This window comes from Propithecus coquereli, unplaced genomic scaffold (assembly GCF_000956105.1).
Source record: "Propithecus coquereli isolate 6110/MARCELLA unplaced genomic scaffold, Pcoq_1.0 Scaffold116, whole genome shotgun sequence".
In the NCBI taxonomy this organism is placed as follows: Eukaryota; Metazoa; Chordata; class Mammalia; order Primates; family Indriidae; genus Propithecus; species Propithecus coquereli.
The window spans coordinates 1127470-1140939 of NW_012135636.1; the positions used below are offsets into that span (position 1 = coordinate 1127470).

General features: G+C 33.9%; 1 protein-coding gene across 1 annotated transcript in view; it reads left to right on the forward strand.

The window, feature by feature from the left end:
• The window catches only part of BRMS1L (breast cancer metastasis-suppressor 1-like), a 33463-nt gene extending 20945 nt beyond the window's left edge, over nt 1-12518 (forward strand). Inside the window, exons 5-10 of the mRNA XM_012658048.1 lie at nt 4310-4406; nt 5434-5517; nt 6187-6251; nt 7350-7389; nt 9367-9493; nt 10908-12518. Of these exons, the coding sequence (XP_012513502.1) occupies nt 4310-4406; nt 5434-5517; nt 6187-6251; nt 7350-7389; nt 9367-9493; nt 10908-11025 (531 nt within the window). The 3' untranslated portion in view covers nt 11026-12518. The remainder of the gene's footprint in view (nt 1-4309; nt 4407-5433; nt 5518-6186; nt 6252-7349; nt 7390-9366; nt 9494-10907) is intronic.
• Nucleotides 12519-13470: the final 952 nt, after the last annotated feature.

Genomic DNA, 13470 nt, shown 5'->3' on the forward strand with positions numbered 1-13470 from the left:
CCAGCATTGCTTTTGAGAAGTCTATCATTTTGATTCCCGATCCTTTGTATGTGACCTATTTTCTTCCTGAATACCTTTAGGATCTTCTCTTTATTCTTGGTGTTGTGGAATTGGGAGATGATGTGCCTTGCTCTGGGTCTTTTTTCATTCGTTGTACTGCATACTCAGAGGAACCTTTTAATCAGGAAACTCGTATCTTTGGTCCTGGAAAATTTCTAATATTTTAAAAAATACTTTCTTTCAGATTTCATTTTATAAATTTAACTATTCAGTCTATTTTTACTTATGATGTAAAGCAAAAAATCCTCAGGATATAGTTAAACTCATTTTTCTATTGTCATTTATTGTCATCAGAAGATTCGAAAAGTCACTTTTATCATTTTCTCATAACCAGGGTCTGTTTCTGAGTTGTTTTTTGTTTTTTGTTTTTTTTTTTGAGACAGAGTCTTACTGTGTTGCCTGGGCTAGAGTGCCGTGGCGTCATCTTAGCTCACAGCAACCTCAAACTCCTGGGCTCAAGCGATCCTCTTGCCTCAGCCTCCCAAGTAGCTGGGACTACAGGCATGCGCCACCATGCCCAGCTAGTTTTTTCTATATATTTTTAGTTGTCCAATTAATTTCTTTCTATTTTTAGTAGAGATGGGGTCTCGATCTTGCTCAGGCTGGTTTCGAACTCCTGAGCTCAAACAATCTGCCCGCCTTGGCCTCCCAGAGAGCTAGGATTACAGGCGTGAGCCACCGCGCCCGGCCTGTTTCTGAGTTTTTAAAAATTCTATTCTGTGTATTTTTTTTTCCTGTGCAATACACTTAAAAAAAAAAACAAACAAAACTATTGTAGCTTTTTAATGTGTCACTCTCTGATAATGTTAGCCCTTCAAAATCTCCCAGGGCTCCAGTCCTGATAGAAGTTAAGAACTGTGAGATACCTGAGTCAGGGAACTGCCAAAGGGGAGTTGGTTCTGAACACAGGTCAGTGTGAGATAGATACAAAAATGGAATCTTGGGGCCACTTCCCTTGGGTCCTTTTTCCTTAAAGCTGGCCTGATAAGAAACAGCCTAACTGTCAGCCTGGGGAAGGGTTTAGTGAACAGTTTCAATAAGTCTAGGTGTGGAGGTTAGAAGGATGTGGGATCTTGAAGCCAAATATGTACTTATAAGTAGTATTTTTAAAAACTAAAGTTCTCTCTTGAACACAGAAACCTCTACAGGCACCAAGCAAGGGAGTTTGCCCCTTTCTTTTCCAGGTGTCCTCTAGCTGTTCTATTATGACTTCCTTCCTCTTCAGGGGAGTTTTTTGAGAGTCTTGCAAGGTTGGAGAAAAGGGAAAGAACTTTCTAAAAGAAGGGAAAGAAATAAGAATGAAAATATATTCAAGACACATATATCTGTATACTTTAAAGCAGTGGTCCTCAACCTTTTTGGCACCAGGGACTGGTTTTATGGAAGATAATTTTTCCATGGGACGGGGGAAATGGGCAGGGAGGCGGAGCTCAGGTGGTGATGTGGGTGATGGGAGCAATGAGGAGTGACTGTATAGAGGAAATTTCACTCACTCACCCCCCATTTCCCAAGTTTCACGGAAGACAATTTTTCTACGGCCTGGGGGGTGGGTGGGGAGAGCAGCTCTGTGGCCCAGTCCCTAACTGGCCATGGACTGGTAGTGGTCCACAGCCCAGGGGTTGGGGACTGCAGCCTTAAAGTATACCTTTAATATCTTTAGAGTTACTTTCAAACATTTCAGTCTCATTGTGACTTTTTTTAGAATCGTAAAGAGTGGATTTACTTCAGAATTTTTGGTTGGCCTAGGGAAAATTTATCAATAGGAAGGAAAGAATACACCAGTTAAATGTTCATATTCTTAAAAGCAAAAGCTTTATGACTCCAGCTCTGCATTAAGGGGAAATTGGATCTGTTTATAGCTACCACACTATCCTGACCTTGGAGGGGGCCTGCTCTCCCAATTTTTCTCTGAAAAACACTTACCAATTCTTGTAGCACAATGTAGATAAGGCTAGAATATTTCATAAGACTTTACCAAAGGCAGGAGAACAAGCAAAAGGAAGTAAGTACAGAGAATAGCATGCACGGAGACAATTTTTAATATGAGACCTAGTTTCAGTCTTCTTTAGCTTTGTTTTCTTTCTAGTTCCTGGCTTGCCTCAAGTTGACAAAAACCATCTTTTCCCTGCCACTTAGAGACCCTTCAAAGCATTCGTAGATTCTAAATTTCAAACTGTAATAGAGAGGGCTTCATGATTGACACTGGAATTGCTGCCTACATAGCATGGCCTGTGTCTTCCATAGGAAGTCATATCTAACTCTATCCCAGTGGCTTCCACAAGGCAATCATATCTGGGCTATATCCCAGTAGTTGTATATCTTAGTAAACATGTGGTGGGTGGGTTGGGAATCTGTCATAGGCTTTTTATATGATCAATCTTTATATATTATATAAATTTTATGGTTTTTAAAATAAGGGCTGCAATGTTATATAATTAAAAACAATGGACTGGGATTAGTAGACCTGGGTTCTAGTATGATCTGCCAGTCTTGTCTGTTTTAGCAAGTCAATCTGTCTATAGTTTTGTGGAGAGATTTAGATATAATTAGTCTGTAATTTTATAATTTAGACTATAATTGAATTTTTTTAAATGATTATAAAATTTGTACTTGAATCATACTTTTTGCGTTATATTAGTCTATATTTTAATATGATGCTGAGATATTAGTGAGGAATAATGGCCCAATTATCATTCCTATGAAAAAATGTGATCTATTTTATAATAGTATACTTTATAGAACAAGTTTTTTTATTATGGTGACAAGTTGGACCTGCTTATATTTAAAAGGGGACATGGGAGTTTGCAATGAGTTTTTCATGAAGTAAATATTTACCTCTTTATCATGCATAAATTTAGGTGTTCTTTTTTTTTTTCTCTGTGAATCATTTCATGGTTTATTAAACAAAATTCTGCTTACAATTGGCAAGTTAGGAAAATAAATGTCCATGTTTGTTTTCACTTTCTATTTCCTTGGTTTGTCCAGAGACTCATAGCCCCAATCTGAGGGCTGTCCTTGGAGACCCACTAAGCAGACCTGGTTCCCCACTTTTTTTTTTTTTGTGGTTGAACAATTTTATTTCCAAAAGACAGTTTTCCTGTGAATTTTAGCAAAAAGATATTTACAAAGTGATATTTTACTATCTCTACATTTAACATACGTTGGGCACTTCTAAACGTCTAGGTAGACTATATGTTTCAGGTAAGGATTTAGTTTGTCCACTAATATACATAGCAGTCTTGAATAAACTGCACACATGTAACAATAGTTATAATTTGAAAGTGTCTTCTAAATATGAACATTCTGGCCTAGAGCCCCCTTCCTTCCTCCACCAACCCAGTGGGCTATAATGCTCAAATTTTCAGAAGACAATCTTTCCTAGGAATTGTAAAACAAAAATGTACAAAATATATTAGTTTGCTAATTCTACTTTTATCATACACTGGCAACCTCTTTTAACATCTAGAAAAGACTAGATGTAAATTAGGATTTGCTGGTCCTTTATATACACTATATACACAAGTAAGTAAGAAAATACACAAACATGGGAACAATGGTTACTCTTGCCTCACTATAAGCACTCTGGCATAGAGCTCTTCCTTCTCCTCCCTCCTTCCCTGAACCCATGCACAAACACAATGTATTTGTGGTTTGGCCATTCCCCCCCAAAACTGCATATGAACTTTAACAAAAATGTATTTGCAAAAGGTATTACTACTTCTACTTTTAATGTATATCAGGCACTTCAGAACATCTAGAACGACTAGATATTTCAAAAAAAGTACTTAGTTTTGTCAACTATATATACAGCAGTGAGGAATAAAATGCACACACAAAACATGCTTGTAATATGAAAATGTCTTCTAAATATGACCAGTCTGGCACAGAATCTTCTCTTCCTTCTCAATGTCTTCTGCTCCATGTCTTCTAACCCGCTGAGCAAACATGGACACGTGTCACTTCCAGAGGTGGTCTAACAATTCCATTTCAAAAAGCCATTTCCAGAAGACTAGGTGTTCTTATATAGAATGTAATTGCATATAGTTAAATCTATATTTAGGTTCTATGTTTTCTGTTTTATTTCTTTCATATATTTGATATTTCTCCTTTAAAATTTTTAAGTTGAACTGGGAAAGCAAACAAAAGCACCGTATATTAAAATACTTTAAGAGTAAGTTATTTGGTACTCTTAGTTTAAGATAAATCAATTTTTTTCTTTCTTCTTAAGTATAATCTGTCTTTTTTCCAGAGTGAAAAGCTTTTGTTGTATGATACAGTCCAGAGTGAACTAGAGGAGAAAATAAGAAGGCTTGAAGAGGATAGGCACAGCATTGATATTACGTCAGGTAAGGAGAATGATGTGATTATGACGTTTAAGTGACACCAAACCTTTGGCTTACTGTGGTGTGTCTCATAATATCTTAGTCTTCTCATATTAATGTTATATAAATGAAGTGTCCCAACAAGAGGGGAAAAGGGAAAGCTCCTAAAAAATTAGATATGATTGTGATTATTACTTTAATTTGAACTCACACTTTAGAAAGATGTAAAAAATGGAGCACGTGAAAAGGGATAAAGTAGAAGTGTGACAGGAACCTACTATAAAAATAGTATTGGAAGACAGCTATAGTATATGTTTTTCCCTCTAAGTCTTTAAAAACTGTCATGTGGAAGAAAGAATAAAAACCTTTTCTCTTTGGCATCAGACAAGCTAGGGCAAATTGATAGACATTATAGGGAGGTAGATTTTTGTCTCAGAAAAAGGAAGAAATTATTAATAATTAGATCAGTCCAGTGTAAAATAGACTTTTTCAGGGGTATTATTTAGAATTTTCCTATATTTGATTGGAAGTTTACTAGGTTATCCTACAGTTCTTGAATAAGTATTATTTTATCTGTTGTAAATTTTATTTTTCTGGTATAGCGTAGACATGGTGGAGTCAGACAAACTGAGCTCTAATGCCAGTGTTCCCTCAACTATTAGTGGGGTGACCATGGACATTTATTTAGCTTTTCTCAATTGGTCTCTTTGTCTGTCAAGGGGAAGTAATAATAATATCTACCTCAGAGGTAGCTTTGAAGATTAGGTGAGATAATGCATGTAATATATATTTTACAAAATTCCTGACATATACTCATCAATTCTTATTCATTAAGTGCCAACTTAATTTTTGCTTTAATAAAGACAGAGGAAAATTGATAAACATATAAATGTTCATGAAATTATTTGCAGTCTTATGTATACATACATAGCCACCAATGAAGTTTTGTACAGTTTTCTATGTAACTAAATAGCCACCATAAGATTACAGTCTTTTTTCCTCCTTTGATCACCAGAAATCAGCTAATACTAACTTTTTATTTACCTGCCAGAGCTGTGGAATGATGAGCTTCAGTCAAGAAAAAAGAGGAAGGATCCTTTCAGTCCTGATAAAAAGAAGCCTGTTGTTGTTTCAGATATCCTTTTCCAAATTTTCTGTGTTTTTTCTCCTTGGTGTACATTTTTGTATCATGCATATCTTTATAACTTTTATTTGTACACATCGACTTTATTTACATGATCCTGTAATAAGCAAAAGATGATTTATAAAATTGATTGAAGGCAGAAGATATAGCTTAGATTAAGAGAGGTGGGAGAAGAGAAGAAATTTGGTCATGATCTCAACTTTGAAAATTATTATGGCTTTGTAGTTCATAAAGGCTTTGATGTGAAACAGCTGTTTAGTGTATAGCATGATTGTTGAATTCTCATGTGTACTTTAACAAAATTTTTTTAATGTTTCTGAAATTGGAGTGTGAACTAATATGTGCACTCAATCTTGGCATTCCCTATGGTACCATACCCTTACCCCATCTCATGTCCCCCTCCACCTTAAAAACAGTAACTAGGTTGGTGGTGTATCTTACAATCAATGATATCACAGAATTAAGGGAATGTGCTTATGGCATTAGAAATACTAGAATGTATTTATCCTGGTACTAAGTGTCTTAAAGAATAATTTGAAGCCAGAATTCAAGATACCGAAATGTCCATAAATCATTGTTCTATTCTCTGAAAACTAGATCTTTGGAAATATAATTCAAAGTGTGATATTTTTACAGCTAAATTGACCTTGACTTTTCAACGTCCATATATAGTTTATATGCTACAAGATCTTGATATTCTCGAAGACTGGACAACAATTAGGAAGGTATGATTAAAAAGCAATGAAACACAAGTATATTTTTATAGTCCACTTTTTTAAGATTCTATGGTTTTTCACTAATATATCAGAATATGATTATTATAAATATGCTTTGCTTTTGCAACTTTTTTTATAAGACAATCAATACTATTGCAGATAACAGTGACTGCAAGAATATTTTAAGAATTAAAGACATGTTAGCAGTTTGATTGTATTTTTTATTATTATTATTTTTTGAGACAGTCTCACTCTGTTGCCTAAGCTAGAGTGCAGTGGTATCATCATAGCTCACTGTAACCTCAAACTCCTGGGCCCAAGCGATCCTCCTGCCTTGGCCTCCCAAGTTGCTGGGACTGTAGGTGTGTGCCACCATTCCTAGCTAATTTTTTAATTTTTTGTAGAGATGGGGTTTCGCTATGCTGCCCAGGCTGGTCTCAAATTCCTGGCCTCATGTGATCCTCCTGCCTTGGCCTCCCAAAGTGCTGGATTACAGGTGTGAGCACTGTGCCTGGCCCAGATTGTATTTTTTAAATAATAATGTAATTAATAATTTATGTAAAAGTACAGAAAAGCGTTGATTTAGTTTGCCCCATAATAATAATAATATCACCATTCTGTGCCTAGTCCTTAGCCCAGTCCTGGCTTGTAGAAGGCACTAGAATAAATATTTATTGAACAAACAAAAGTGAACATTTGAACTCTTATTATATGTGATGCATTCTGTATTAAATATTCAAGAATTATAGGGTTTTCTGTGTTTATTTGAAAGTGGAGGCTTATTTTCCTCATTAAATTTTTCCATTTTTATAAACTTCTTACTTGAGGGTTAGAGATTATTTCAGGTATTGAAAACACCTATAGGAGAAATTGTTATTCTTTATGTACATTCCTTATGGTCTTGGGCATTAAAAATTTATTAGATCATGTCTTTGTGCATATCAGTGTAAGAAAATAAAAAAAAATTCATTAGAGTGGCTAATGATTATATTTTACTATATTTGTTATTGAGCTAATCAGTAGTGTTATGCATATTAAGTAGATACCAAAATAAATTTTCAGTCTGAACTCAGACAACTTCTTTCTTCTTTTTTTTTTTTAATTAAGGCAATGGCTACACTGGGTCCACATAGAGTGAAAACAGAACGTAAGTCATTTTGTCTGAATGGAGAAATATTCTCTGTAGAGACTTGTTGAATTGGTTGTTAAATCATGTGTATACTAAAGAGCTCCCCTGTCAGTGGTTTTATTTTATCAGTGAATACCGCACCTGCAATTATGAGGAATTCTTCTGGAGTGATTTGTTTCATGTAAAAGTTTCAAAATTTCTGGATGCAGTACAAGTCTTCTTTCAATGTTCAGCTATATTGCTATTGCTAATAATGGATCAGTAACTCAAAAAGTATTTATTCTGTGTTTTATATGGGCTCAGTAATTCTGTAGGGGAGGTATTTGGAGTTCGTGGATTGACTTCAAGGGTTCTGAAATTGTGTCCTCTGAAATCGTGTACAAAATTTCTTCTGTGTGCACATTTTCTGAGGAGAGAGATTAGACTACTGACAGTGGAGTCCATCAAAGAAATTTACTCACCACTAACATTTATACATTCTGATATGCCTTAGTAAAATTCACGTCAAATTACCCTTCCTTGAATTTTTTTGGAAGTTTAAAATCACTGCCAAAGTCGTGATGGACATTAGTGTCTAGGATAACTTTCTCTGTTTCTACCTTCTTTCACTGTAGATGAGATTTCCTAATCCTTCTAAGAACAATGAAGCTAGATTTTTTTTAAAAAACGTGTTCTAAATTCTTAGAAAAGGAATTTCTAGTCACATTCTAACAGGTCAAGTAATCTATAAGAGATCAATTTCCGTTTTTATCTTTAATCCAAGGATTACTTTAAACTTTATATCATGTCAGGAAATCGCAGCAGTATTATACTAACTTACTGCCCTTGGGAATTAACTGCCAGGGCAACTGCCTAAATCTGTAGAGCAGTGGTTTTTAACATTTTTGAGTCATAGATTCCTTTAAGAATACCACTACCCTATTTGAGTGGGTCTCCCTCCCACCCTCGTCATCTTTATTATTGTCTCCTATTAGTTGTATTTATAGCACTTAACCTCAATTTGTACTTTTTAGTTTATCGTTTACTTGTTTGTCTATCTCCTGATGGGCTGTAAGCTCCACAAAGGCTAGAACCATATCTCTTTTAGTCGTCGTTTTTTTTTTCCGGCACCCAGCACAGTTCCTTGTGTACAGGAAGTGCTCAGACAATATTTGTTGAATGAATGAATGCTCGTTGAACTCTTTCTACATAACAAGCACTATTTTAGTCTCTATTTTAGGCTCTGGGAATACAATAGTGAGAGAGATGGACCTCCTGGAGCCTCCTTGGGGGAGGTGGAATCATAGATATATAAATAAATAATTAAGGAGATAGTTACAGATGATAACTGCTATGAAGGAAGTATACAGTTGTGATGACAGTTAACTGAGGAGTGAGTGGGGTGGTTGGGGAAGACCTCTCTCAGGAGGTGACATTTATGAAGTGCCTACTTCTTGGTATACTTTTGACAATATGTTTCCATGAAGAATGTTTTTTCCCCCATATGAGTTTATCTGACTAATGCCAAACCATTTCTGGGATTTAGAAATAGAAGTTCTACTTAGGATTTTCCTATTTTAGAATTAAAGGCCTGGGGAACTTTGGCATATATATTAAACTGTGCTTCTTTGGAAGTGTCAGATGCCTGCAGGGGAGAAAATATAAAAAGTATAATTTTCAATGGCAATATGCTGATTGATATTTTAACTACTTAAAATTAGCATTAGAAATCAATAATGTACCTGCTTCCCCTTCTGTCACTTGTCTCTTAACTGATAATTTATCGTTCATTGTGTAGCTTTGTTCAGTAGTTATATTAAAAACTTAGTGAATTATATAAAAGAATGTAAGAAATCAAATTCTTTTTTTATTTGATTTTAGGTTTGCTATTTAAGAAGTATTTTTAGTGTTTTTTCACATATGTGCATGGAGTGGTATTAATTCTTAATATTCTGGCCTTTTTGTTCTTCTGACAATGTCTTATTAATGTAACAGTTTTTGAACTGGTCCCTTTAGCACCTGTGAAACTGGAAAAACATCTGCACAGTGCTAGGTCTGAAGAGGGAAGACTGTACTATGATGGTGAATGGTATATACGTGGACAAACAATATGTATTGATAAAAAAGATGAATGTCCTACAAGGTAAAAAAAACCTTTATTATTTCAGTATAGCTCGGTATTACAGTTTACAACATTGATGTCAGTAAAATGTCTGCTCCCTCCCTAGTGCATTCATAATACATCATTAGTTGCCTGTAGATCTTTTTTTCACTTGATATATGACTTGATTGTATATGTACAACAGTGTTAATATTTATACACCAGTCTTCATATTAAGTTCATGAACACAAGCATTAACACAAGTGGAGAAGTTGAAATTATTCAGCCAGTTAAACTGATTCTGTTTGTTAATTCTTAGAGTAGGTGAATTATTGTGATCTTAATATAATGATCTTCAAACCAGACTATTATGAATCTTTGGTGGATTTAGTAATCCTTAACGTTTTTGGGTGTGTTACAGTATTTTGGATAAAAAGAATTTGTATCAATTAGAGTAGAAAACAAATAGAAAATTAATGAAAATCTTAAGAGTAATATAGTAATTAAAGTATAACTTGAAAACTGAAAACTGCCTTTTAAAAGTCTCAATAATCTGTCTAGGCTTAAATAAAGTTTATATAATTATTTATATATCCTTGTAAGTTTTATCTGGTTGTGGCCTTTTGAAAATATTGTTAATCAGCTTTCCTTCCTTCAGTAGTTTAAGAGTTAATTCTCAGAGTAATAACCTTCTACGATAAGAAAATGTCTTTTTTTAGGTATCAGTGGTAAATAAAACATTTGAATTTAGTCTAGAATACTCATTTCCTAACTACAGTGGTTTTAATTGTATTATAATTTCATCTTTAAATTTTTAGAATTCCAGGAACATTGTGTATAATAACTTTTCTCATAGACCTCATTGATCTAATTACTAGGTTATATATGATACTCCTGGATTCTTTTATTAATTTTGAGACATTTTACTACTACTTAATATAAAAGTGGTTAAAAAAAGAGATAAAATAACATAAAAGGATAAAACACAAATCTATTTTTTTAAAAATTTCTACCTAAAGATTAGTAGTGTCAAAAAAATTCTTTTCTTGTAAGTACTATAGATGGTTTGACACTGGAAATTGAGGATTAGTATTATATTTGAAAGATTTCCTATAGCCAAGGCTGATATGAGTTGGGGATGTAATACCATACAGTGCTTTTAGCTCCACCGTCTTTTTGCAGGGTGGGAATAGAGTCAGAATGATGAGCATTTAATTGTTCTAATAGAAAGTGAATTTTACCAACTGTATTAAGAAAAGAAAGATAATCTATTAAGTATTGCTGAATGTGATATTTTTGACAGCATGCCCTGCTAATAGTACAGCACTCTGGTAAATGAATGCTGAATCTACTGTTGTAGTCCCAGTGAGTTTGGTTTTATAGCTAGTAATCTAAAATGAGTTGAGGAGGCATATTGTAATTCTCTCATTCATTCTTTTTTTTTTTTTCCTTTTAGTGCCGTAATTACAACAATTAACCATGATGAAGTTTGGTTTAAGAGGCCTGATGGAAGCAAATCTAAGCTTTACATTTCACAGCTACAGAAAGGAAAATATTCAATTAAACATTCGTAATCATGATTTAAGTGCTATCTAAATCTACCTTATTAGTGTTACCAAGTATGATGTGTCATGGGAGTAAAAAATGTGTTCAATAACTTAATATTCTTATTGAATCATGAGAGAATGTGTATTTGTAGGTAGTACTCTAAGTAGACCTCATATTGATATGTTATTAAAAGAAACAGTAATAAAAGTTTAATCATGATCATTACATTTATTTGCCTCTTAGGTCTGATGACCAGTAATTATACTGTATACGGTAGGGGTTTCTTTCTAAACATTTTTCTTCAGTTTTTAAAAAAGTTATACAAATTTGTCTTATCTTTAGTGAACTATGACTACATTTATCTGCAATTTAAAAAATTTTGCATATCTTTGTCATTCATCATGTATTTGTAAATATGACTGATAAAATGTTTTCCTATAAATGGTTTGTACTAGTACCTTAGTGTTAAATCAGGATTGAAATTTAAACATATATATGTGAGTATGTATATATGATATGGCATCATCAGGTTATTTAGAACTGATGGCCTTACCTTACAATCTTGTTTTACCCAAAGTTAAGCTATTGGGTTTGAAAGCTAAAATGGAGCACTTTTGTAGAATAGCAGCTTTCCTTCTCCTCTTCCTTGATTGTATGGTGGTGACCTATTTTTACAAATTATACTTAATGTTAATTAGTAAAATATGTGTCAAGTGATAACATGCTTCTACCTGTATTTCTTGTGACCCTTTAGAGGGTGGTATTTATACCTGGTATTTATGATGCAGTATATAAATGGTGAACAGTAACTGACAGTATTGTGGTGTTTGCTGTACATGTCTGATCTTTTGAAAAAGATTTTTAGTAAGCATTTTCCAGAGGTAAAACTAGGTCCTTATTCTAATTTTATTCCTAGGGCAAAATAGGCAGGGATCATTTCCTTGAATCTATTCCCAAATTAATATTATTATCTTTGGTATTTCTATACCTTAAGGCCATTTGGTGCAATTTAGAAAATGTTGGCCTCCCTTAGCCACGTTCAAAATTAACTTCCAAAGCCTCAGGAACAGTACAAAGAATTGAAACCCTTAATATGGCAGCACATTGGCTGTAGTATATATTTAGGGTACAACCAAATCAAGTATTCCTGGTGGTCTTGTGCACTTTAATTTCTGTTACAATAAGACTTAAGAGGATGAGGAAGAAACCTACTTATTAACACTTAGGGCAGGAATATCTGCATGATTCCGTTTGTTTTCTTACCATTTTACCTCTGCAGACATCTTCCTGTGCAGATCACTACTTCACAGTTGCCAAATTTTAAAACATTTGACTTCTGAAATTCAGTATCAGCAAAGTTATGCTACTTTGTTCTGTTTCTAATTAACCTTAGCAAATGTACATAATGTCATAACCCGATAGTATTTCACAGTACTTATGTATACAATGTTTGATAAGCATTTTTAATAAGATTTGTATTTTTAAATTTAGTATATAATAAAAGGATGTGTTCGAGTGTCATTTGTAGTGTCTTGAATTACTTATGTGTGTTTAGTTCTTTTAGTATTTATAACCTGTGCACTTTGAAGAAGGATTTGACTCAGTTTACATCAATAGATAGGGAGTGCTGCACAAATGTGTCTATTTCTCTAAACCGCAATTCAGCCCCTATTGGTGTATATTTAGATGTTCAGGACAGCTGAGTTATACTTAATTTAAAAATAAAGGCCAGATGCAGTGGCTTACACCTGTAATCCTAGCACTTTGGAAGGCAGGTGGGTGGATCGCTTGAGCCCAGGAGTTGGAGGCTGTAGTGAGCTATGGTTGCGCCACTGCACTCCGGCCTGACAGAGTGAGACCTTGTCTCTAAAAAAAACAAACAAAAAAGTATATATATGCATATCTGTTGTACTTTAATAAAAATGTACTGTAAACTTTTGAAATTCTAAAATAGAAAATCTTTATTTTAAAAACTAAGATTTTATTTAGTAAATTTACTTTCAAAACTTTAATATTTGTATCATTATATACTCTTCCACTATAATAATAAGATTCAGGTAAACATACTTGTCTATGATTAAAATACTATAAAATATATCTTATTATTGGCAGTTTGCCGTTAGACTTCTAATCATGAGGTTCAATTTAGGAGAAATGTTAGAAACTCTGAAATGTGGTGGAGCAGTTGCTGCTGCAACAATATTTATGGTCAGCCCCTGTCTTAGGATAAGTTTCTGCACCCGTGTTATTATAGCTCCCAGTTTTTCATGTTCCATCCACCCCTTCCTGCCGTTTCCCATTTTAAAAAGTAACCAATTATCATTAGTCCAATTCATCAACTAATAATAATTAGCAAACATTAATGGCACACTTCTGTCCTTTTTCATAATTCATATTGTGAGCTGGGCACTAAGTACTTTTCATTGCAGCCTTCATGTTAAAAGTTGTTCTGATATACATGTGGTTACTCA